Source organism: Nanorana parkeri, unplaced genomic scaffold, assembly GCF_000935625.1.
Source record: "Nanorana parkeri isolate BGI_ZX_2015 unplaced genomic scaffold, ASM93562v1 scaffold718, whole genome shotgun sequence".
Classification (NCBI taxonomy): domain Eukaryota; kingdom Metazoa; phylum Chordata; class Amphibia; order Anura; family Dicroglossidae; genus Nanorana; species Nanorana parkeri.
In genome coordinates, this window is record NW_017306986.1 from 637,211 (window position 1) to 665,110 (window position 27,900).

General features: G+C 40.7%; 1 protein-coding gene across 2 annotated transcripts in view; it reads right to left on the minus strand.

The window, feature by feature from the left end:
• The window catches only part of KDM4C (lysine demethylase 4C), a 279,255-nt gene that overhangs the window by 226,771 nt on the left and 24,584 nt on the right, over window positions 1-27,900 (minus strand). For both annotated transcript variants that reach the window (XM_018564061.1, XM_018564060.1), the window contains exons 5-6: window positions 15,659-15,852; window positions 1,630-1,679 (exon numbers count right to left, since the gene is read on the minus strand). In XM_018564061.1, coding sequence (XP_018419563.1) covers window positions 1,630-1,679; window positions 15,659-15,852 — 244 coding nt within the window. The remainder of the gene's footprint in view (window positions 1-1,629; window positions 1,680-15,658; window positions 15,853-27,900) is intronic.

Consider the following 27,900-nt stretch of genomic DNA (forward strand, 5'->3'; position numbering starts at 1 on the left):
TAGCAAGGTTAGGTGTCTAGAGCGCAGTATTTCGGTCCCCGCTTGGACTTAGGAAGGTGTCGTGATCATGGCCTGGTGGTAGGCATCAGTATCCTGAAAAGCTGCCCAGGGTCTCCAAGTGTCCCGAAAGAGCTCCTCAGTGTTCTGGAGCGTAGAGGTCAGGTTTTCCATCAAGTAGATCTCATTAACCTTAACAAGCCAGAGACAGAGAGAGGGGCGTCTAGATTGCTTCCACAACAGTGGAATACATAAACGTGCAGCATTCAAGAGGTGTCTAGACAATGATTTTTTGTATTTTCTGGTGGACATGTTGTTCAGGTGTAGCAAGCATGCAGCAGGGTTGTCCGTCAAGTCCACCATCACCAGGTCCCTCATAACGGCAGTCACCTCCCCCCAGAACGGGAGCAATAGAGGGCAGGACCAGAATATATGTAGCAACGTGCCTGGAGCGTTCTGACACCTCCAGCATACAGATGGAACTTGAGGGTACATAATGTGGAGGGCTGTTGGGACTCGGTACCACCTTGAAACTATTTTATAGCCCAACTCTTGGGTCTTGGATGCAATGGAAGAATGATGTGCCAAGTGGAGAATACGGTCTTTTTGAGCCGGCGTGAAAGTGGTGTGTAGATCATTTTCCCATTTGGCCAGGAATGTCGGGTAAGACTCTGAAGGGGGGGATATCAGCATGGAGTACAGGAGGGAGATCGCATGACGGGTGGGTATCTCCTCCTTGCAGACCTTCTCAAATGGGGTAAGGGGCCTGGAGAGCCGGTGGTGACTGGGAATAGAGAGCAGGAAGTGCCGTAGTTGGAGGGAGCTCCAGTGGTCTAATGGAGGGTCTGTCAGGTTGGAAATTTCCCCGACCGATAGCCACCGGCCAGAGGGGTGTAGGTCGTATACGCGGAACTTGTTGGCTTCCCGGAGGCGGCGGAAGCGGGGGTCTTGAACACCGGGCGGGAAGTCTGGGTCACAAATCACTGGGGTCATAGGGGAGGGGAAGGGGGAGATGTCCGTAGATCTAAAAAGCGATCTGGATAGCCGAATCGTGATGCTGGCGACGTACACTGTACGTCGTCAGTCACGAAGGGGTTAAACCAACTTCGGAGTGGCAGATTCTATACAACGTACATATGCTAATGTTTTCAGCATTGCATATCGTGGGTGGGGTTGGTGTTTTTGCACAGGCTACCCACGCTAAGAGTTTTCTTCATCTGACCCTATTTATATTTCAATATTTTATTTCTTGTAAAAGAACAAGAAAACTGAATAAGCCAAATCCAAGTGAATGAAGTATACAAATCTACATGAAAACCATGTACGTCCAATACACCTAAATGTTGTTAACCCCTTCTTAAGGACCAAATTTCAAGTCAATGTGGAACTATAAGTAATATTGTTATAAATGAAAAGAATTTGTGTGTGCATTTCTTCTGTACAAAAGCCAACAACAAGAAACAAAAGTTAACTAGAAAAACAATCTACTGATGACATAACTCTTTAACCTGCATGCTGTAACATTCCGTAGAACCCTATTCTGAAGCATTCTAAGCATTTTTATAAAACACTTTGAGAAAAGATACTAAAATAGGTTGGTTCAGGATCTGAATATATTTTCAGAGTACTTGCCTTGAGCCAGTCTTTCCAGTCTTTTCCCATGTTCTGGTGGTATGGAATACCTTGAGACAGAAAAAAAAAAATAATGCTTGAGAACAAAAAACTTAAAATTATAAAATTATGAATTTCATTTAAAAAACACATTTAAAGAACAGCATTTAAAACACAACTCAATTCATTTTGCATGAGATAAAAGATAAAGTAGTTGAAAATTGTCATTCATTGACCATTCTTCCAGAAGCGCATTTGTGAGGTCAGGTACTGATGTTGGACGAGAAGGCCTGGCTCGCAGTCTCCGCTCTAATTCATCCCAAAGGTGTTCTATCGGGTTGAGGTCAGGACTCAGGACAGTAAAGTTCCTCCACCTCAAACTCGCCTATCCATGTCTTTATGGACCTTGCTTTGTGCACTGGTGCGCAGTCATGTTGGAACAGGAAGGGGCCATCCCTAAACTGTTCCCACAAGTTTGGGAGCATGGAATTGTCCAAAATGTCTTGATATGCCAATGCCCTAAGAGTTCCCTTCACTAGAACTAAGGGGCCAAGCCTAACCCCTGAGAAACGACCCCACACCAGAATCCCCCCTCCACCAAACTTTAGACTTGGCACAATGCAGTCAGGCAAGTGCCGTTCTCCTGGCAACCACCAAACCCAGACACGTCCATCGGATTGCCAGAGAAGCGTGATTCGTCACTCCAGAGAATGCGTCTCCACTTCTCTAGAGTCCAACGGCGTGCTTTATACCACTGCATCCGATGCTTTGCATTGCACTTGGTGATGTAAGGCTTGGACGCAGCTGCTCGGCCATGGAAACCCATTCCATGAAGCTCTCTACACACTGTTGGTGTGCCAATCTGAAGGCCACATGAAGTTTGGAGGTCTGTAGCTATAGACTCTGCAGGCAGTTGGCAACTTCGGTGCACTGTGGGCTTCAGCATGCACTGACCCCGCTCTGTCATTTTACGTGGCCTACCACTTCATGGCATAGTTGCTGTTGTTCCCAGTTGCTTCCATTTTGTTATAATACCATTAACAGTTGACAGTGAAATATTTAGTAGCAAGGAAATATCACGGATGGACTTATTGCACAGGTGTCAACCTATTACGGTACCACACTTGAGCTCCTGTGAGCGACCCATTCTTTCACAAATGTTTGTAGAAGCAGTCTGCATGCCTAGGTGCTTGATTTTATACACCTGGGCCATGGAGGAGATTGGAACACCTGAATCCAATTATTTGGAGGGGTGTCCCAATACCTTTGGCAATATAGTGTATACTAATGTCCTCCGATGACCCAAAACTCAACATATAGTGGGCTATTGTCCGCTATATGTTGACAGAGCCGCGCCGCAGCCAGGACAGATACCGACAAGTGTCACGATCCACCCCACTGGCTGAATGACAGCTGGCTGTCTCTCTGGAGGCAGAGCCAGCTGTGTTCGCCCCTTCCCCCATCCATCCCTCCAGTCAGTGCTGGAGGAACAGGGAAGGGAGGGGGGAATTCCTGCGGTAGTGGTGACTGACAGTCATAGATCTCTGCAGGGAGAAGATCGTGAACTGAGTGATTGGCAGTATGTGATTATTCAGTTCTCAATCAATAGAGCCAACATGCGACAGCTGCAGTGTATCTCACATTGTCTCCAACTATGGGGATGAGTGCATTTCACTATCCCCATATTTCTCCTTTAACTCATTTAATGAATAAGTCTGACTGTATACAGAAAATACATAAGCTAAATCAGTCCTGAAGTATTGCCATGCTAATAATTCTCATTCCTTCTAACCCCATAACTCAGGGGCGGCAAACACAAGGCCCGCAGGCCGAATCCGGCCCGCCGGACCTTAAGAAAATAAAAAGGCGATTAAGTAAAAATAATAAAACAAATGAACATTTTTTTACAAAGTAAATAAAAACAGAAAAAAATAAAACCAGCCCCACGCGAATAAACGCGCAGTTTATAAAACCAGTAGCAACTGAATGCAGAGGCAACTATTTATGATAATAAAGAGTAGATGCATAGTCCTATACAACCGACCCTTTGAGGGTAACCATACTGCTGATGCGGCCCCTGATGAATTTGAGTTTGCCACCCCTGCCATAACTTGTACATGTGTTAGATGACTACCTAATGTGAGTGAAGAGGAGGGAATTGTTAAGGACATTTGTGTGTGGTAGATTAATCATATGTATATAGGACTGGCCTCTGGAGAAGAATAGGTTCAGGTAGCTACAACAGGAGGTATGTTTTCAAGGCTTCCAGCCACATGTTCTTTTTAAAGCACTAACCTACGCAAACGACTGCATTATTTCAGGTATGTATTTAGATTTACTTCACTGACAATTATCTTGCACACCAGGATGACTACAGTTTTTCTTACAAAACTGGGATTGAATACATGCTTTAGAAAGCTTATATAGGTTTACCGCAGATTTCTTAAATAAAGTTTGCTAAAAATCCTTGTAATTAACATAAGTAACCTAGAAAGGATTGTTTTTTTCTCTCAACAAAACTGGAGTTTCACTTGACATGGCAAATATGTTTAATGCTGGTTAATACTATGTTAAAGCACCTATGTTGATGTAATAGTATTCACTTTTAACATCGAAAGAAGAGTTTGCTGAAAACTAACAGCTACAAACGCAAGTGTAATCTTAAAATGCATAAAAAGGAAGAAAAAAAAAAACCTATGATGCAAATAGGGCTTCTTCTACATATTGAACATTTGTTACACTTTAGGGCAATGCACTGTTAGAAGTACACAGGAGATTTGGAGAGCCTTAAAGGGCAGGTTATGTTTAGAGAACATATATACATATAATATATACACACAAAATATATATATATATTTTTTTTTCCCAAGGACTGTACAAAGGACAAGGGATATCTGTTATGTATGGGAGAAAAGACAAGTTTGCTTTCATTATAGGAAAGGGTTTGTTATGGCAGAAAAGGTTACTCTGTGTAAATCCCCTTTCACATGAAGATGCAATGGTAAACAATAATGGAATGCTTTACGCATACCTAATAGCATCCACAATTATTATTTCTAAAGAATAGCATGGTAATAATATGATCCAGAAACTTTTTCCACCTCAGAGAAAAATTAGCCACAAATATATCAGGGGTTAGCCTTTCATGGGACCAAAAAAGTGTCCAAGTTTGGAGAAGCTGAATTTGATGGACATCTGTCCTACTCGATCAAGTGTGTAACTTGATTAAATAAAGTTGGCCTCAGTGTGGTATACAACTGACATATCAGTTAAAAATACACCTCATTTGCTAGCTGTAAAAAATAAATAAAAATAAAATCAAGCTATACTGAAAAAATAAATAAAATATAAATAAATAAATCAACAACAGCAATCAAAGTATACCAGCAGTATTAGACAGACACAGGTTCTAACCCTTACATACTATAAATCAAACGTTTTGGATGGAAGTCTGATTTAAATTGATAATAAATTATATAAAACGACAGTTTAAAAATGTATGAACATAAAAAAGTGTAGCTTGCATTAACTGGTTGCAATAACTGGTTCCATCAAATATGGCTACGTCTGTGCTTTAAATCATTGGCTCTGAATGAACTGAATGCCCATGATAACAAAATGAGGAATAAACGCCCTATTTTTTACATTTGTGATGAAAGTCAGGCAAGCAGATACTTTTTGATTTAAGAATTTTTGCGGTGCTTCACACTGGTTTAGGGGAGGGCTCTTTGACTCCTTTGACTGCCACGTGACTTTATAAGTCTAAATCTAAAATGCCCCTTGCCCTGAGAACATTTTTCTTGCAGCAAAGAGCTAGGAATGTGCCAATGTGTGTTTTCCTAGTTCTCAGACCCGCTGTCAACCAGAAACATTAGTCACAGTGTTACAGACAAAATATCCCCAATAGAGATCCCAAAAAAGACAGTACACATCGATCAATTTTCAAAATAGTATACATTAACAAAAATGATACTCAAAATCTTGAAAAAAAATAGTATGAGTATCATTTTTGTTAATACTATTTTGAAAATTAATAGTTTGATGTTTACTATCCTTTTTGAGATCTCTATTGGGGATATTTTGTCTGAGATTTATATATAAAAGAGACCTAGGCAGGTTACTAAACTCCATATAGTCATTTGTTTTTACTGCAGTCTCCTTCCTTATAGTCACAGTTCCTGTTAGAGTGGACCTTTACCCTCATCTTTAAAACAACAACAAACACAACTTTATAAATGTCTAGTAATGACAATCTACAAACACATACTTCTAGATAATTGCCAGCTTTGCATACCTTAAGGCTGCCCATACACCTTGCGATCATGGGACAACACTTTTCGTCCCATGATCGAACCGTCGTACGATTTTCGTACGGCGGCCCCATCCTGCCCCGATTATCGCAAGGTTGGGTCAGCAGTAATTAAAAGAAAGCACCTAGATGAATTCCGGTAATCGACTGCACGTATTTTCGTGTGTGCATGTGCAGTGTAGATTGTACGAATTTTGACGTACGTAAACGCCACCAACCTTGCGAAAATAGTATGATCGACCAAAGTTTTCTAGCCTGCTGGTTAGTCAACTCGATCGATTGTACAGTATTTGCGGTTGTACACTGCCCATCAACCGTACGAATATCGGACGAAAACGCGATCGCATACGAAAATCGGCCGATATTCGTAAGGTGTATGGGCACCTTATTTCTCTTTTTTTCCCCAGTCTTCTGACAGTGGCCATGTTTACTAAGGGCAGGTTACTAGATCTTTTTTTCTTCCTGAAAATTGGCACGTGACTAGACATGTGACCAAATGTCCCAGGACCTGTAGCACTCCTTACCGCAACTCCCAGATTATTAATGGGTGCTTGCAATGACTGCGGATGCCACCGCACTCAGAACAGTCTTGAATATAAACGTCACCAGCACGACAGGGACTCAAATGTCAGTGCCAATCAATTTATTGATCGTAATAGTCACTCAAAATATCATCAAGTGCTTTCGGGGCCACGCAGGGTCCCCTTTATCAGGTTCAAAGTAACAATCAATAAATTGGATTGGCACTGATATTTGAGTCTCTGTCGTGCTGCTGAAGTTTATATTCTAGACATGGGACCATGCACATCATCTCAGCGGAGGAAAATGGCTTTCACTGAGATGAGATTTCCCAGCAATGCTCTGCTGGTATAAATTTACCAGGATTGCAATGCTTGGGCAATCTGAAGTCATTTTGCAAAGTGAATGCTCTGCAAGTGTAAGTATGCAAGTATAAGTGTAAGTGTATTTCAAAATCCCAGCATTTTACACCTGACATGTCTATGTAATTAATCATCATACATAGAGGGATGCATTGGTACAATTTTATTTTTGAGTGTAAAGGTCCGCTTTAAATGACGTTTACCAACACTTTAACTACAACAACCTGAAACAAACACTCGGCAACTATCAACCAAGATTGGAGTGGAAAATATATGGCGTTCTAAAAATACCAAATTCTTTAGAGTATTCAGTTATACTTAACCAAAGCAAAACTGCAGCTCTTCACGAAGGGTGGCCAAGACAAACAGATGGCTTACAACAAGAATGAGCAATTAGTAATTTATGCCCGTCACTGAACCACTTGTTAATCACTGGAACCATCTGCAATCTTCTAAAAAAAAGTGGTGAAATGTTTTTCTGCAGTAATGATTACTTCCAATGATTAGAAGTGCAAAATACCACACCTCCTCTACATGGCCCAATTGTCACACGTGATGATCTAAATGGAAACATTGTTTGCTTTTATTGAGTTTTGTATCGCCAGCCTAAGTTTGGCTTTAGATTTCTCACATCATCCGTGCCCTAATCCAGGTAAATCTCACTTGAAGCAAATTATTGTACTGGCAGGTTTGTTTGGACTACTGATCTGAACATAGAAGTCAGCTATGCACATTTTTAAAGGCAACCTAGCAACCTTTTCATCTTTATATTCTGCCATTCTTGCAGGCAAACAGGAAACTAGAAATGCTGAATAACTGCAGTGAATTCAGACTAAGCCCACCAAAAAACAATTTTCCTGCCCAATGACAGCAACTCAAGGTCCAAATGGGCAATCTCATTAGACAAGAGAATATCAGTTGGCAGGGCCTACAGCTTAATCAAGGAAAGGCACAAATACAAAACAAAGCCAATCAACCCCTGCTGTTACTAACTCACTAGCTGAGATTGGTGGTGCATGGTACAAACATGAAAACAGCAACAAAAGTCCAGCATTTAATATTTACATATAGTCATTATTTAGAATATCTTATGTGCAGGATAAAAAAGCAGCAGAACTTTCAAGTTTCAAAAAGAACACATACTGCAGAGTTTCCTGGCAACAAGGTTGAGGGGGTGCTGCCGACTACACCCAGATTCTACTGCTTGCTCTAGTTCTGCAAGTTAGTAAAGACTCAACGGAAGGCCAGCATGTCTTGTTGATATGCGGTTTCCTTCAGTGAATCAGTTTAACAGATAATTCTGCATTTAGATCAATCCTGAAACTTTAAGCTGATGGAACACGGATGGGAAAAAACAAACAGCACTTTTTACATCTGCTCACACCAGATTTTCTTTGGGGACAAAAACACTGCGGACTCAGTCTTGATAATTCGAACAGTAATTCAATGCAGTCTCAAGATTTCACCACTGCCACCAGCGTGTAACAGATTGCAATCTCCACCTCACTGTGTACAGATTTTCCCGTTCGCGGGACAACAATCTATGCACTAGCGGACAGAGTGGATATCACGGAGACTGTTTTCTTTGCAGTTAACCCTTAAAAACACATAGTAGCCACCACCATGTGTTTTAATGGAAACATAATTACAGCATTTGCTGTTATAGTTCTGACCTTTTAAAAGAACTGTATATCATTTGCTTCCACACCCAGACAGGAATGTACCAGTATTTACAATACGGAAGCTTTTTTTTGGAAGAGGCATTAAGTTTAGTTTCAGGTTGGAGCATTTATAGTTAGTTCACACCGAATGCAGTTGTGACGCAGTCCGTTCAGTTTGGCTGCTGCAGCCAAAATACATCACAATGCTTTGCTATGGGCTTTCTCGTGCTGTATTCACACCATTGCAGTCCATTCAGATGCAGTCATCATCCAGGGACTTGCTCTTTGTAGGTAGAAGAGATATTGGAGCCATGGCCGATGTGGATGCTAACATCTTCATAAAACATGTGGAGGAGTGTCCACTACTTTATGATCCTAAGCATCCTAACTACAAAACCAAAAAAATCGGCAGAAGATGGGAAAGTGGAGGGAGATAACTGCCAAACTATAGCCTGACTTTTCTGGTCTGAACAGGGTGCAAAAAGATAAATTTGGTGAGTTCTCTGTCTCAGAAACTTTGATGTTTTATATACAGCCCAGCTAGATAGTTGTATACCACCCATGTACTAAAGAATATGCAGAATAAAAGAAAACGCATCAAAACAGATCGCAATGCCACTGCGCAGACACGCGCAGTTGTGATGCAGTTTCTGGTGTGAACTAACCCTCAGTGATTCAGCTTTACAACTTAAAAATACCTCATGAAATATCTTATGAAAAACTGTGCAAGAAAATATTTACAGAAAAGATATTACAAAATATAATTTTTGAATAAAACCTAGTCAACATTTATTGTATAAAACCTTGTCAAAAAACCCCACAAAAACACAACTGAAAGAATAACTTCATAAGCCGTTAGATATCAGATCTTTTTTAAATAAAAAAATCTCCCTACAGTATACTTGTTATAGCATAGCTGGCAAAGAAAATCAATCTTAGCGCTTGAATTCCAGCACACACAATAAGCAGCCAGACAGCACCCTAACATCACATCTCAAAATGTGCTCCTTCAGTTGACAGAGTGCACGGTACTATGCCAAGCTATTTCAAAATAATTTTACCCTTGAATAAAATCAAAGACTTTCCTACAGGAATATTTTTTCAAGCGTGTGGACATTGTCTGAATTCTTCAAATGGGAAATCAATAGATTGAACATACTAAGACGTAGAGTGTCATCTAAATGAGTAAGTAACTAGGGGATTTGATGTCTGTCTTGTAAGAAATGGATGGAGAAAAAAAGGACAATATCTATAGTTCAGGGGAAGAAGGTTCTGCAGAGGTAAACTTAACACAGAAAAGTAAAGCTAAAAGCTTCGCTCACTGATGCACACAGAGAAGGAGGCAATGCCAGGTATAGTCGTGTCTAGAAGTATTGACAATTCTGTAATGGATTGAAGAAATCTCTAATGAACTGTTCAATAAATCTTTAACTCAGGCTTTTACTTGAACATAGAAAAATGGATTTCAAGTGTATTTCATGTCAGATGCTTGCCCAAAAAGCTTTGCGTCAAATGACTAACACAGTGAGTTAAAGCAGGTCAACGTTAAGACAAACTACAGATGGCAAAAGGCAAGTCAGTGCCATGCTTTATGAAGCGAAAGAAAAGCTAGGATCTACATTATGAATGTAGATTTGCAAATTAATTATGGTAGACAGAGTTGAAAAAAGGAAGCAAATGTGGAAAAAGAATGTCATTCCTTCGATAAGAACACAATTGTTAACTAGTTACTACAAAGAAAACCCAACCCAAAAAAAAAAAAACACTCAGTTGAAAAAGACAATATATTTCTCAGAGGTGTAATGAAAAGAAATCATCTTAAAATTAGAAAAGTGGATGTTTACGGATAAAAACGTACCCTTTTTAAAGTGAATGTTTGTTTAAATTTTGGATACAGTGGGGCAAAGTTAGACCCTTTGTCAAATTTATTTTGCGCTTTGTGTTCCCACTAGGGAGATTCACCCCTCTCTATTTGTTCCGATAATCATAATTACAGAGACAGTAGGGTGAAACCTGTAAATTCTACGTTATAAGAAGTGAGGGAAAATTCCCCCCTTGGGCAAACCTCACTTTAAAAGGATTACTTCTCAATTCCTGTTCTGTCTCCCCCTAGTGGGACAAACAGGAAACACTCGCTAGATAGGGGTTTTAACCCTTCCTTACTCTATCTAAAGCAGGGGTCTCAAACTCATTTGACTCAGGGGGCCACTCGACAATTATTTTTCTCCCATGTTGGCCAGCTTGCCAAACTCCAAACATCAAAATAAAATGTAATTATATCCGGTATGGTACTACAGACCCCAAAAACACACACTGATCAGATCAGTAAATGTAAACTCCTGCACACCGCATGCAATGATATGTGATATGATTACATGTGGTTAGAAAACATTCTCCCTGGATGCACAATCATTGCGTCCAGGGAGAGTGACTGATTCCTATCCGAATGTAATCATATCAGGTATCATTACATGCGGTGTGCAGGAGTTTACATGCAGCTGCTGTCACCTGATCATTAACTTGAATAGGTAACAGCGGCCGCTTTTAAACGCCAGATTAGGGATTCCTGCAGCAGAAAAACGCAAGTTCCTGACGCAGCCATCCCTAATTGCACCTACTTTGAGAGCGTTGATATAAAACTAAACAAAAAAGTTTTGGCTTTATATACACCAGCTGTTTAATACATTAAAAAAAAAAACTTAAATAGGTGTGGCTTACTATTCAGATCCTGATTGCTTAATGATACAGCCCCATGACCGCAAGTAGCACAGCCAATGGCATCTTCACGGTTACAAATGCTCAAGCGGCTGCCAGGGTGAATAATGACCTAGCCATTCACATGTTGGTGGAAAGGCCCTAGATACCCAATCACATCATGTTTATGGCATTTTATATAGGAAATTATACTAATAACTAAAAGTTTAATTTGATGATTAAAATTACAACTGCCACGAGGCTGTGGACCCCCACGAACAGTATCATAGGGGAAGGGATTGGCTGCACATCTGCCTGTTGGCGGCCAGACGGTGTATTATGCGATCCTGGAATACTACTACCACCCCCGCTACCTCGAGTGTCATAGCAGAACTAAAAATGTTGTTCCTCAGGGAGAAACTAGATGCTGAAAATAATGTAGACACGTTGACTAACAAATTCTTCCGGAGATGAAAATACTTTCTTGCGGAGACCTTTGATGAACAGGAACTGACCAACATAATGCAACCCTTTCAATACTCGAAATGGTACCTGAAGAACAAACTGTCTGGAAATCTGGGGCCACTGGAGGTGCTTTGAAGCTTTAAAGTTTTAAAGTTGTAGTTTACGTTGTAATTAACATTGAAGATTGGTAGTTCGTTTACTAGACTACTCAAATATTGCATATGCAGTTATTCAGCTATACAGAGACCAGTATAGAGGTTAGTGAAATAGCAGGGTAGTAGGGCAACAACAAAAATAGGCTTATACAGTGATGCTTATAGTTACTGGGGCAACCAGCACGGGAAAAATGGAAAGAGGGAAAGGTGTTGTTATTTCTGGTGCAATTGTCGAGGCAGTTGTGAGAAAACCTCGTATTCTTTGTATTATATGGTAAGGTACGGCTAGCCCTGTTGGGGGTTTAGTCGCAAAAACAGAATAAAAGTTTGTTTAAAAAAAAAAAAAGAAAAATCAAATGAGCAACAACAGGAATACACATACAGTTACATTGTTAGTCAGGTTGAAAAAAACTCAAAGGAGTTCAACCAATAGAAAAAAAAAGGAAGAATAAAGAAAACCTCCATAAAACAGAACCATATGACTACAGTTAACTATAATTGATCCAGAGGGAAGCAAAAAAAAAAAAAAAAATCTATAAAGCACGGTTCAATTTGCTGCAACAGGGAATTCCATACTGACCTCATAAGGCAATTGATCAACAATCTCTCGTATTATTACTTATACAATGTTAATATCCAGTTAGATTCTGTGCATTTAGGAACGCATCCAGATAAAAACTGAATGTTTAAAGCAATTCATTGCACTAGCTAGAACGTGTTCCTGAGGTAGCCTCTTCCACATTTTCACAGCTTTTACTGTGAAGAAGCCTTTCTATATGTGGAGATTAAATCTCTTTCCTTCAGACCCAAAGAGTGCCCAGTTGTCCTTTGCAGTGACCTTAAAGTGAATAATTTGGCACCAAGCTGACTATATGGACCATTTACTTATTTGGGTTTACTTATCGCCTCTTCTCCAGAGAACAAATTCAGGTCAGTTAATCCTTCCTCATAGCGGAGTTCCTCCATGCCTCATCAGTTTAGTTGCCCTCTAGTTCCACAATATCCGTTTTGTGACCTGGTGCCCAAAACTGAACTGCATATTCCAGATGAGATCTTACTAATGCTTTGTACAGGGGCAGGATTATGTCTCTGGAGTCTAGACCCCTCTTAATACAAGAAAGTATTTTGCTTGCTTTAGAAACTGCAGCTTGACATTGCATGCTATTATTGAGTCTATGATCTACCAGAACACCCAGATCTTTCTCCATCATTGACTCCCCCAAACATACCCCCCTAGAGTGTATGACGCATGCATGTTTTTAGTCCCCAAGTGCATAACTTTACATTTATCAACATTAAACCTCATTTGCCAAATAGATGCCAATCACACAGTGCATTCAGATCTGCTTGTAGGTTGGAGACATCCTGTAAGGACTGTATTCCACTACATAACTTGGTGTCATCTGCAAACACAGAAATAGTACTCTTCATTCCAAACGCTATATCATTATAAACAGGTTAAAAAGTAAGGGGCCCAACACCGAATCCTGGGGAACACCCCTAACATTATTAATCATTAATAACTACTCTATTAAAACGTTTAAAAAAAAACAGTTTTCTATCCATTTACAGACTGAATTTACAAAACTTAGATCCCTTAACCTTAGACATTATCTGTCTGTTGGGAAATCTGGCAGATACTTTTGCAAGTCCAAGTACACTATATTTGCCACTCCTTTGTCTAGGTTATTGTTTTATTCCTCATAAAAAATAAAGTAAATCTTTTGATAGCTTAGATTTTTTTAATGTGGTTCCTTATCAAACTCTTCAGTATCTTTCCAATTATAGAAGTTAAAGGAGAACTATAAGTGTGTATTTCCCCCATAGTTCTCTTAAGGGTCACGGGAGGACATATACTAACCTCCTCCCGTGACCCAAGGCTCAGTATACTGCAAGCTACAGCTTGCGGTATACTGAGATCATCGCAGCCGAGACGGATCCTGACAATGCTGTCGAGAGCCACCTATCCGCGTGAGTGACAGTTGGCTCTGCCTATCTAGAGGCAGAGCCAGTTGTGCCCACCCCCTCACATGTCCGTTCCTCCAATCAGCAGTCACGGCTCTCTGCAGGGAAATGATCGAGAAGTGAGCGAGCGACGGTACGCGTTTGCTCACTTCTCGATCTATTGAGCTGACGTGTGACAGATTCATTGTCACAGGTCGGCTGGAACTATAAGGATGAGTGTAAATAATCCAAACAATAAGATCCAAATAATCACAGTGCTATATACCATACAAATAAATGTGATGTGTTAGTGGACTACTAACATATATCACATTTAGTCATATGGTATATACTGTAGCACTGTAATTTTTTGGATTACACTCTGGTTTACCAATTAGTTTGTTTTTTTCACATCAACTGAAAAATAGCGGGGAATAATTGGATTTATTTGATAACACAGTTTTTATTTATTTTATTATTACCCTATTGGCATTGTGCCAACCCACTGGTACAGTCATTAAAGAGTCTACAAAAACTACAAACAATAGCTTTGAAATAACAGAGCTCAACTCTTTGAGGCTCTCTTCACATTTCTTTACTATCACCATATCTAAAGATTTTGCATGTTCGTCTTACTCTAATTTGTAACCTGTTGCTCGTTTTGAATTTTTGCAAACTCGATTTGCTTTTTACAAATTTTATCTAACTTTGTAACTTTCCTTTGTTCCTTTGTTTTTATAATTTTTTAAGTGCCCTTTTAAAGGAGAACTATGGGGTTAGGGCTTTACCCTATAGTTCTCCTAAGGGTAATGGGAGGACACAAACTGGCGTCCTCCCGTCACCCTAAGCTCAGTATACTGCAAGCTGTACCCGCACCCTCCCCCGTCTGTTCCGCCAGTCAGCGCTGGAGGATCGGAGCGGGGAATCCAGTCCCTCCCCTGTCACGGCAGAGAGCCGTGACAGGATCGAGAAGTGAGCGAACGCCGGTATGCGTTCGCTCACTTCCCGATCTACTGAGCCGACCCGTGACAGTTTCATTGTCACAGGTCGGCTAGAACTATGAGGATGAGTGAAAAGCACTCGCCTCATAGTTCTCCTTTAGCACACGTAATAACAAAAATGTTGCAAAGAAAGAGATGTCACATGTTGACAAATGTCCTCAATGACATACACAGTAAGGCTGCCTTGTTTAAAAAAAACAAAAAAAACACCTTTCACTTTATGATTATTATACAGGATTTCTATAGCGCCAGCAGTTTGCTCAGTGCTTTACCATATAAGAAAGACATTACAATACAATTCAAGACAAGATGGTAAGGAGGGCCCTGCCCGTGAGGGCTTACAATCTAATAGGGACATTAACAGAGAAATCTTTTAATTTTTTTTATAAGCCTCATCAGGAATCAGTTTCTTCATATCACCCATTGAATACCAACCAAACCCAGGAAGAAGCTAGGGGAAAGAAAGATAATGCAGACTAGCTTAGGCAAGCCTGGCTCACACTCACTTACACAGTGCTCTTTAGTAGTGCTTTCCTCTTTCTTTACACTGGCTCCTTTAAAACAGCAGCCAAATCTCACATCTGCATCCGGCTTTGCCAAAAGTAGAGGCTACAGATTTTTGCATTTGTACCATGGCTTATTTCTTCCCATATCCCTGACTTATACCTGCATCACACTTCCACCACTATAACCACTACTACATCCCTGCATGTAAGATTTAAATGCATAATTTATGTAGAGTGTTTTTAGCCCATTTTCCTGATTTGTCTGCATACTCTGATTTCTGCAGTGTGGTTTTTACTCAGATTTCAACATTTGACATAACCAGGCTTTCACCTTTTTTTCCATACAAAGTCCAGCAAATGAAGCCTCCTCAAAAGATAGTTACAGCCAACAGTATCAGTAGAACAAAGAGGAAAAAAAAAGAGGAAAAAATTACCATGATTTTGGCTCCCCAAAGTGGAGGTAGTTAATGCTGTAAAGATCCATATCTTCCGTATGCCATGCAAATGTGGTTTTCCACATGCCAAAGTAGAGATAAGGAGTATTTACACCTTCAATAGAGATGCCACATTCCTCTTCTACAACATCCAAGATGGTATTTAAGCGGGAAATTTTCCATTCATTTATATCCTGTGGCAAAAATAAAAGCAATTAGTTATACAGCCATCTAGTTCTCTAGCGATAAAATGTACACCAACATGTAACAACCAGTTTGTAAAATATGTTGTTAATATAACCACAGAAAGCAATACTAAAATTAAAATGTTTGTCCAGGAGTCACAAATTAAAACTGCCCAAATGGTAAAATCAGCATACTATTGTTTTTCTCTAGCACAGCTAAGATCAATGATAACACTTCAGGCCACTGCCTATCAGCTCACTCACTGCTAGATAAAGAGCTGGTAAATCCCAAAAGGAAGATAATATATGTGATGTATTAGATAAAAGGTATAATTAATGTTGAGCCAGATAAGCGCTGTAGCAGGAGACTGTTCGCAGAGAACGTACAATGATACACTCATGTTAGGTTTGATACTGCTTGCCATGACATTTATCACATACCGAGACTCCTAGTATCTACTCTCTGACCTTTCAGAAATCACAGACTGTTTCTTATCTCAGGAAATAAATTGTAGGGCATGCAGCGAACATATCAATACTGAAGTCCCCAATGCATTGCTTACAGGCATTCTTTCATTTTACCTTATCTGACACAAGGCAGCTCTTGCATTCATAGAGAAACAAAAAACCTTTATTATGACATTAATTCATATGCAACTGGCCTTTTTGTGTGTTAAATAAAACATATCAAATTGCTATACTAGACCTTTCCTATTTCTATGAAATGGAAAATAGGTGTAACCTGTTTAAGTGGACATATTCATTAGATTTAACTTTGTTTTCCCAAGTCTTTTACAGATATTAAAATTACACTGACAAACAGGTAAAATGTGGAAAAAATATTATTGTTTTTAGTAAGGATGCACCAATACCGGTTTTTCGGTATCTAGTACGAGTACCGATATATTTTTTTTCGGTACTGGTCGAAAGCGAATAGCAATAACACAAATCCCATTAAGGTAGCAGGGGATCCGATACCGGAAGTCCCATAGAGGAAGCAGGGGAATAGCAGGGGAGCCGATACCGGAAGCCCCATTAAGGAAGCAGGGGAGCCGATACCGGAAGTCCCATTAAGGAAGCAGGGGAGCCGATACCTGAAGTCCCATTAAGGAAGCAGGGGAGCCGGCTCCATGCTCCCTCGTCACCAGGTGACGAAGGAGCATGGAGCTGGCTTCCTGGCCAATCAGGAAACCAGGGGCAGGTAATGACTGGCCGCCTGGTTTCCCAATTGGCCAGCTCCACTACCAATCAGAAAGCCAGGCGGCGAGTCATTACACGGCACCCAGCTCCCTGGTTGGCTGGGAAGTTGGTTCCATGCTGCCTCGTCAACTGGTGACGAGGGAGCATGAAGCTGGGTTTCTGGCCAAACAGGAAGCCGGGGGGCAGGTAATGACTCGCTGCCCGGCTTCCTGATACCGGAAGTTCGGGTATTGGGCTAAGCATCGGAGCATTTGGCCGAGTACTCAGTATCGGCACTGATACAAATACTAGTATCTGTGCATCCCTAGTTTTTAGTAATATTGCCCTGAACCACGTCCGAACAGAGCTTTATTTCAGGATGTTTTGGTACAAAAATAAGGATGGTAAAACAATGTCCTGTTTAAGGTGGAAAGCAGAGACCAGGCCTTAGACCTCAGTGTTGCCTTATCTATGTGGAAAATCAGAAAGGGCTCTTTACACTATAAGGCTGGTCTAGATAAAACTAAAGAAACATAATGTGTTACATGGAGCACTTCCTGGGATGGCACTTCCTAGCTTTGCACCAAGAGAAATAAGCCTCCCAGGTGCGATAGCAGACCTTGAAGGTCAACTTCCTAGATTTCCAAAGTGTAGGGATAACAGATTCTAAAAAGGTCTCTACCCTTCAAAGGCCTGGGCTTCAACAGCAAAGCCATTAACGCCAGCAATCAAGAAGCAGGGTAAAAAAATGGTCGTTGAGACAGGAGGTCTAACTATGTCTTCCTGGGCCATTTGGGAGCAATGAAGATTACCAGAAAGCCCTCCATCTTGAACCTGTGAAGGAGCTGAGGCAAGAGTTTTAGAGGAGGGAAGGCATGGATCAAGCTGACCTGATCCCACCGAATCAAAAACACATCATGCATTCTCCATGATCCAGACGTTGACAAGTAAGGAAGTCCGCCTACCAATTTCCACTGGACAGGACTGAGACATGAAGTTCCACCAAAGCCAGGATCAGGTCCACAACTCTAAGACCTGGTTCACACCTGGGCGTTTTGTAGCGCGTTCAAACGCTCAAACACCGAAATCCCATTATTTCCTATGGGTATGGTTCACACCTGGGCGTATTACAGGCCATTTGAACGCGCTACAAAACGCCCAAAGAAGTACAGGAGCTTCTTTGGTGCGTTTTTGTCGCGCGTTTCCATTGGGATACAGCCAAGTAGCCCTCAGAAACGCGCGTTTGTCGCGCGTTTTTACTACGAATCGCTGTAAAAAACACGTCACGAAACGCACGACAAACGCGCATATTTGATACGGCTAGGTGTGAACCCAGCCTTAGAGCTGCTTGACGTATCCACCAGGCCATCTATACAATAGCCACAGAAAATGGCTCTAAACATTTTAGAGCAGCAAGGTTCAGCAAAATGGCCCCAGGGTTCCTAGCCATAGTTTTTGACCATACAGGAAAGGTCTGACACACCACAATAGTGGGAACAGCAGGTTGCATAGCAGGACGATAAAGAGGGCTTTTAACCTCATGTCCACATAAGTACTGAAAACGGGAACATTCTCTACAGGGACCGTTAATTTGTTGTTTAAATAAGAGATCGCAGGATTTACAACAGGGAAAGCCCATTTCAATAGGGTATTGCAGAGCAAACCATTTAGCAGGAGTAAAACAGTTTTTCTGGGTGCTCCCAGTCACTGCACAACACCAGCTTTAAAAGCATGAGTACAGAGAAGGTTTTAGCAGTTCTGGGTATTTTTAGGGCCCCAAGACTAGTGACCTTTGGCAAGATCGACGTAGACTGCTCTAACTGTAAACAATCATGCACCACATCCAGGGTGACAGAGATAGTGTCCATGGAAGCTATGGCAACAGACAGGTCCCTCTTGCTGGACTGTCAATGGAACCGGAAGCAGCCTCCATGTCTTAATCATCTTCTTCCAAAGAAGAGTGCACATGCAGACAGACGAAGGTCAGAGAGTAACTCTGAAGGGGAAGGATGCTTACACCCCCTGCGTTTCAAACATTTTCAAGTCATATAATTTCCACCATTACTGAGGTAAACTCTTCTCTAAAAAGGGCAGAGAAGGGTGCCCTGCAGGGTCCAAAAAGGACCCTGAAGCGGGTAGCGAGAGGGAGAAGGAGCACAGCATAGGACTAGCAGAAACAGCCTCCACAGAACCATTGTTATGCTGTGAGGACCCAGAGCCTGTCACCCACACCATGCTGTGCCTTTAATTCACCACTAAATTAGAGGTTTATCTCCAGTGCCAACTAATGTGGAGGATGCCTAATGTCTCAGAACTCTAGGCAGCAGAGCAGCAGTCAGAAAGGATTCTGAAAAAAAAGGAGGGCAATGTTTAACACCTTCCCCTGAACACTGGAATCCAAAATTGGCCCATGGGGGGGGAAACTGGGTACATGAACAGGGAGAAGCCCAAACTTGCCAATCAAAGCATCAGCTGGCTCAGCAGTGCGGTAACCTAAAGGGGACATGTCCCATCAAGTCTTTACTCTCCCAGTGGGCATCACCCCACACTCAAGGGGGGTCTTTAGGAGCAGGGATCCACCGCAATGGAGCACGGTACTGGGCCTGTAAAACAGGCAGCACTTACATATGCTGCACAAAGTGTCAAGGTTAGTCCCCTAAGCAGGATCCAGTCCACTAAGCAGGCAATTATAGGCAAGCTCCATATCTACCTTTCGGCAGAGTCTGGTTATGGTATGCCAAGGCTTTCAGCTTCCCACGGTGCCAGCCAGGGTCCGCCATATTATATTGCATTCAGCTTCCAACAGTGCGGCACATTATATTGTATTCAGCTTCCCACAGTGCCAGCCAGGATGCACCATATTATATTGCATTCAGCTTCTCACACCAGCCAGGGTGCAGCATATTATATTGCATTCAGCTTCTCACAGTGCCAGCCAGGGTGCAGCACATTATATTGAGAAAAATTATCCAGAGAGCTGCTGTTGGATGCCGTAGTGGCTGTGAGGAGCATCAAGGTAAACATGCTAGAAAAGATCAGAAAAAGGATGTACTTCTCTCAGCGCAGAGAGAAGGCATCCATTGCTTCAGGGCACTAGCAAAAATTTGAGGCAGACTAGAAGTGGGAGGGGTTGTCCTAACAGCTTTGATTTGCCAGTGTCCAATCACCTGAAGGTAGCTACATAACCCATCCTTTCAAGAATGAACTCCCTAGGTCCTGTAATGTACAATCACGAAAATAGGTTATTTTTCAATTCAAATAATAATGCCATCGATGCCCTATTAACTAATTTAAAATTAAAATGTGTAATGATAGGTTTACGGATTATAATGTTTACTTTAGGCTGATCTCTTTCACATGCATATATATAAAAAAAAAAGTGATAAACATATATAGCCATTGTGCATGAATTTATCTACGTTTGCACTAATATTTTGATAAGCTACTGTACTCTATACCCAACTTAACTCTGACTAAGTCAGAATTCGCAATGAAGAAAGAGTTAAAAGGTTAGGCAAGCTTATTGTTCAGAAAAAATAAAGTGACTGTTTTTTAAAGAACCACCAGGTTTTAGATTTTTTAAAAATTCTGAGGATACTAAAAGGAGGTAAATGTTCCACTTGGTGTTTCTCAGTCAGTCCAGTTACACTTGGCATTTCTCAGCTCTATTCACAGTTTTTTGCGTGTAAAATGCATGCAGAAAAGAACATTAAAATACATGGTTTCTATAAGTGCCACGGTAATCACTCTTTAGTTCTTCTTTTATCAGCACTTGCCCTTCTTTAATAAGAGACCCATATCACATGGTACTCGGCAAAAGCAAAGTAAGACTGTTTAAGTAAAACATGCACATACATATAAACTCTCACACACATTTAATTTTAAGGATGAATCTACGTGACAACTTTTAAGAGCACATTAGCCCACTTTTACTAAATTAAAGTTCAGTTCAGACAAAAAAGGTTGGACCACTTTTGGTAGGTCCTGACCACTGCATACTAGGAACATCCCACAAGAACTGCAGTTTTGGAGTTGCTCTGACCCAGTTGTCTAGCCATCACAGTTTGGCCCTAGTCACTCAAATCCTTACACTTGCCAATTTTTTCTGCTTCCGTCTCATCGACATCAGGGACAAAATCTTCACTTGCTGCTTAATATATCCCACCTACTTTCAGGTGCCATTGTAACGAGATAGGCAGTGTTATTCACTTCACCTCTCATTGGTCATAATTATATGGCTGATTGGTGTGTGTGTGTCTAATTTCACTATGTAGCTTTTCCATGTCACCTCTTCACCTTCATGATGCTCACATGCTCACAAGACATTGAATCCCCATCACTGTATTGCAAATATGGGCAACAGGCATAACGCTGGATAAGGAAACAGAGGAATTATGATGCCGATAGTGTAAAATGGCGAAGGTATATAAAATCGCCAAGGTGACGAGAACATAAAATGTTTACCAGATGGAATGTATCACATATGTATTTTAATTGCAGAATTAGCTTTGGCAGGGTGTTACAGCTAGCAGAAATGCAGCAATACAATCCAGGGAAACCCTTCACAGCACTCACCTTCCCAGGGTGATAAAATGTGCTTCTTTTTTAGGTTAGTCAAACAAGTGGAGATCTGATAAAGATCATCCCAGAAAAATTCCTTTCATCCTGCACTGTTTTGTGCTTATCAGGCAATAGCCCATTAGTTCCTCATATTAGCAATTCAGTGCAGAGCTGGCTTATCTCCAGTCATCTCTGCTTTATTGGCAGAGACAAACAGATAATCGGAGAAAAGCTCCCCAACGGTCTGATGTCTTACAAAAGGTTGTCTCTCCTGATGTGATCATTTGTGCACCATACAGCATGCAATTGTCATAGCCATTTGTTTTTCTTCAAAATCCTAACACTATGAAGTAGATGACACGTTCACAGCATTTATTATGAAACAAAAACAAGAGCAGACTAGACAGTATATGTACAATGACACAAAAAACCCCACAACCCTCTACAGACTGTTCACTTTCCATGGTATCTGTATTGATAGAATGCATCCCCTAAGCCTGAAACTGCAAAAAGCTTTTCTGCAGATAAATCAACTGTGCAAGACCACCACCTTGTGGATGGATTAAAAACACAACTTTATCATAGCCAAGGACAAAAATCGCCCAAGATGCACAGTAGTGCTCGCTAAAGAATTTGTACATATGACATTCTCATTATACATTCCCATTATCTGTTGCCTTTCTTTCAACGAATCGCTCCAAAAGCAAAGACATTTGGTTTCAGTAGAAAGGACTAAAGTGGCTGCAAAGTCTGAATTCAGCAACCAGAGTCTCCTTTCATGCATCCCTCTCACAAGCTGGAATAAAGAAGAAAAACAAAACTGAAAATGAAGCCTTGAAATAGACACAAGGTGCACAGTCTACTTGCTCATAACTTCTAGTCTTTCATCCAGGCAATGGTGGAGTAACAATGCACCCACATTCTTTGTTGATATTTATCTGAGAATCCATGCTTGTGATACAAAACAAACTGCAGACGTAAATTATGTGGATTACAGAGAAATCAGATAAAAAGGTAAATTAAGTTTATGTTATGATTTTAACACAGTTTCAGCATTGCTTGGAAAACATTAATACCTCAGTTATTGATTTCACTTCTTGCCTGGAAGTGCTGCTTAAAAGAGGCAACACAAGCAGTTCTTGTAAAAGATAACTGTATTAAGAAATTCAATTTCTTGTTGAGTGACTATTAGAGAGGGATAAGGGAAGAAACAGCTTCTGCTACTAGAACTAGGTAAAAACTGGGATCTTCATTTTTTTATGCTAGCAACCTCAAGAAAAGGTTATACCATAGGAATTATAATCTAATCATCTATCTATCTATCTATCTATCTATCTACACCCATGCACAGTCATGTGCAAAAATACTGGCACCCCTGCATTTCTACCAGATAATAAACCACTTCACAGAAAATTGTTGTAATTACAAATGTGTAGGCACTCATGTTTATTTCTTTTGTTTGTATTGGTATGACACAAAAAAGTGGAGAAAAAAAAAAACGGACACATTCCACGCAAAACTCCAAAAATGGACGGGACAAAATTATTTGCACCCTCAATTAATATTTGGTAGCACAGCCCTTGTAAAACAATAACTGAAATCAATTGCTACCTGTAACCATCAATGAGTTTCTTACACCTCTCTATAGGAATTTTGGAGCACTCTTCTTTCGCCAACTGCACCAGGTCTCTCAGATTTGAAGTGTTCCTTTTCCATACTGATGTTTTGAGATCTCTCCACAGGTGCTCTATGGGATTTAGATCTGGACACATTGCTGGCCTCTTGACGTGTGCTTTGGGTCATTGTCCTGCTGTAAGACCCATGACCTCTGACAGAGACCCAACTTTCTGACACTGGGCCCTACATTGCACCCCAGAATTATTTGGTAGTCTTCAGATTTAATAATGCCATGCACACAGTCAAGACATCCAGTGCCTGAAGCAGCAAAGCAGCCCCAAAACATCAGTGAACCTCCACCATGTTTCACTGCAGGGACTGTATTTTTTTCTTTAAAGGCCTCATTTCTTTTTCTGAAAACAGTAGAATGATGGGCTGCACCAAAAAGCTGTCATTTTGTTTCGTCTGTCCACAGCACATTCTTCCTAAAGGATTTTGGCTTCCTCAGGTAAGTTTTGGCAAACTCCAATCTGGCTTTTTTATGTTTCTGTGTCAGCAGTGGGGTCCTCCTGGGTCTCCTACCATAACGTCCCTTTTCATTCAGATGGTGACGTATAGTGCGAGCTGACACAGTTGTACCCTGTGCCTGAAGTTCAGCTTGAATTTGTCTGGAAGTTGATCGAGGGTCTTTATCCACCATTCCAACAATCCTTCCTTGCAATCTTTGATCAATTGTTCTCTGTCATCCACGTCCAGGTAGATTAGCTACAGTGCCATGGCCTGTAAACGTCTTCACAATGTTGCGCAACAGTGGACAGAAGAACATTAAGCTCTCTGGAGATAGACTAGTAACCTTGAGATTGTCCATGCTTTTCCACAAAAACTTGGAATGCAATTTGAAGAAGGTGCCAATAATTTAGTCCAGTCCATTTTTGGAGCTTTGCGTGGAATGTGTCAGACTTGGCTTTTTTTTTCTCCACTTTTGTGTGTCATACCAATACAAACAAAAGAAATAAACATGAGAATGCCTAAACATTTGTAATTGCAACAATTTTCTGCGCGAAGTGGTGCATTATTTGACAGAAATGCAGGGGTGCCAATATTTTTGGCCATGACTGTATATACAAACAATTTACTTATTCATATATTCTTTTTAAAAAATCAGTTTTCTGTGATTTATGAAAAAATCTTTAGGAAAACGTAAAAAAACTAAAGCTCGATTCAGATTTGTGCAAATGTGACATCGCACATGCATTGGAGCGTGTTTTTACATGCATTACTGTGAGCTGTAGTAGCCTACGGCATCAAAAAGAAAATCACACCAGAAGAGTGCATGACCCTTTTTTTCTTAAAGTTCTGATGCACCAAATGTGGAGTGAGGCAACGCATGTGCGATGGCCAAGTGTGTTGGGGTGCCATTAACAAATTATAGCAAAGCAATGCACTGTCAATGCATTGTCAAAGTCAATCTCGCACATTTACATTGCAAAATCAGAACAATGCCTACAACTATGATACATACATACATGCACATACATACATACATGCACATACAGTATATACATACACCCAATTGCCTCATTTCACTATGTAGCTTCCATGTCACCTCTTGGCTTTCAGGATGCTCACAGGACATTGAATCCCTATCACTCTACCCCAAATATAGGTAACACAGCTATAAAGCTGAACAATGAAACAGAGGAATCATGTTTCTGACAGCGCACCACATATTTACTACCAATCCAAAGTTTTCAAACATCCCTATTTTTCCAGTTTTTATTGAACTATGCTCCTCAGCTCTGTCTAGTGTCCAAATTGCAGTATTACATGACAATACATTTGACCTGCAAAGATACTCCATCTCGTGGACATAATGCAATATTAAATGGCAATGCATTCAACCTGCAAAGAAAACATATTAAAGCGGAAGGGAGAAAAAATAAATTGCTGGGAGGTATGGATTATTGGCAGAAGAGACATGCAAAGCCTCTTTTGCCAAAAATATTCTTCCCCTCCCCCACCAGCGAGAATTCATCTTCTGTGTATCCTATACAGCACATGCAGGGCGAAGGGCCCTATAAAGTGTTTCTCAATAGACCCATGGCATCAACTCACTGAAAAAACATCCTTTCATTTACTCGACAGTGAAAAAAAACGAGTGTGATGTATTGATGACTTTTTGATTTTCAATAATTGGTCCATATGACTTTCTTCCAGACTTTAAAAAAGTCCATTAGTTAAGGTTCTTGATTTTCTTATTTTGCCATATTAGCAATTGTTTTCTTACTTCGCAGGGTGAAAGGCCCTGTGAATTGTTTATAAATAGACCCCTAGGTGTCATTGATTGAAAAACCATCCATTCTTCATGTAAAAAAAAAACCTGTGTGATGTACTGAAGACCGACTTTGATTAAATTAGGGTTGCACAGATACCAAGTACAGTACTCGGTACGAGTACATGTACCGATACTTTTGAGCTCCAAGACTAGACTAGAGAAAAATTCAAAAATTAGGAGGCAGCTGTCATTTGTAAGGAGCACACGGAGCTCCTGGGATTTGTACATCTCTGTTTTAATGTACGATTTTGTTTTTTATAAATATAAATGAAGGGATGCACAGATACCAGTTTTGCGAGTACGAGTACTGGTACTTGCCGAGTACTTACAAGTACGAGTACTGATACATTTATGTTTATTGACATGTGACAGTTTTTCTAAAACAATACAGACTAATGATTTCTGCAACCCTGGTAGTTCTCATGAAAATGCCAAGTATCTGCATCCCTAGATTAAATAGTGTACAGTATATGACTTCTATTCCAGACTTCTGTAGTCCACTGACCATGGTTTTCTTATGTTGCCATCATTACTGCCACCAGACCTGTCAAACTTGCAGCTCAAAAGTATTCTCTTCACAGATTAAAGTGAGCCTTGCTCACTATGAACATGGGTAAGCTGTTCTTGACACTTTGTCCTGTAAGGTGTATCATTAAAAATCCAGTTGTGGTTTTGGGTCTCCCAGACCTGGTTCTGTCAGAGCTTCTTCCAGTTAACAAGTGATTCTCAATGGTCTAGGAAACTGTACTCACTGACACTTTGGCTTTCTTCACAATTTCTAAAAGCAAAAGCCTATCCCTTTAACAGTTCTAATTCTGAAGCCTGCATTGTTTTTAAGTCTACTGCACATTTGTACCAACTTATTTACTGGGTTTGAACAGCCTACTTTTAATAAAAGCTGAAAAAAATGATGGTGTTTACCAGTAGTATACCTTACTTAATATAAACACACTTGTCTAAAATAAACATACAACTACTTTAAACAGAAGCTTTGGCTTTTCAACACATACTGTATAGTTTGTTTTAATTAACACATCTGATATGTTGCAGAACTTACACATCAAGAATCTTCAAAGTCATATCCAAACATGATGAAACAAAAACAAGAAATAAATAATACTTGCAAAAGTTGATGACTTTTATGTCCTTGCTTTGTATTGCAACTTAGTTTAGAAGCATTTATAAAAAGGTAGACCTAACCTTTAAATGGTAACTGGCAAAATATATCCTTTAAGCAGCCTTGACCATTCAAATCAAACTGTAAACGGTTAAAAAGATTCTGGTGATGTCCAGCTCGCTGTTCTGGCTTTTGTTGGTCTAGTTTAAATGACACTAAAAACTCAGGAGAACTATGGGGTTAGTGCTTTTCCCCATAGTTCTCCTTAGGGTAACGGGAGGACACAAACTATCGTCCTCCCGTCACCCTAGGCTCAGCTGTAGCTCGTGGTATACTGAGACGCCGCAGCTGAAACGGATCCCGACAATTGTGCCGGGATCCGCCCAGCTGCGTGAGTGACAGCGGGCTCTGCCTATGTAGAGGCAGAGCCAGCTGTACCCGCCCCCGTCAGTTTTTGCATTGTTATAACCAAATATCGCTACTCTTTAACTATAGTGTGCAACTACACCATTGTCTTCTATGCATGGACATGGTGCGAGTCCAGGAAAGTAGGGGCTTGCAATAACTGGAGCCTGGGATATTGTACCTCCTTTCGGTTCCATAATTTAGCCTCTGCTATGAATTTCCAGTGTCACATTTTTATGGCAACACACATTCTTACTCAACGAGGCCCGTGAACACTATTAGTGTTTTTGCTACAACTTAATGGGTTTGGGTCGGACATATACATGCATGTATCCTCCACCCATCCAATTCACGTTTCTTCCCGAAAGTACGATCCTACCAACTTTGCAGACTGCCATGAACACTAAGAAATTATGATGTATTGATGAAATTATACAAGATGTTATATGTCTTTTGAATCTTTCATATGACATAATGAGCTCTTTTTTTGTGTTACCAACCTTAAAAAAAAGGAAATTCCACTTTCTCGGGTGAATTTGGGAAAATGGAAATACCCTCACCAATCTGTCCCCACTACTTCCTCCCCCCAGCCCGCTACTCTTACCTGTCAATGATTGCTCCTTCCTCTCCACAGTTGTCAGTGTAATATCCACACACTTGTAAAAAGCAAGCACTCAACGAGAAGTGCTGTTGACGGCTCTGACCAATGAGTGCTCACCTTTTGCGAGCGAAATTTGAAATACATACCAAAGTGCTACAATCCCATGTATGGAATATGGATATTACACTAACAGTCGTGGAGGGGAAGAGCAATCGTTGCCGGGTAATACCGGTGTGCTGCGGG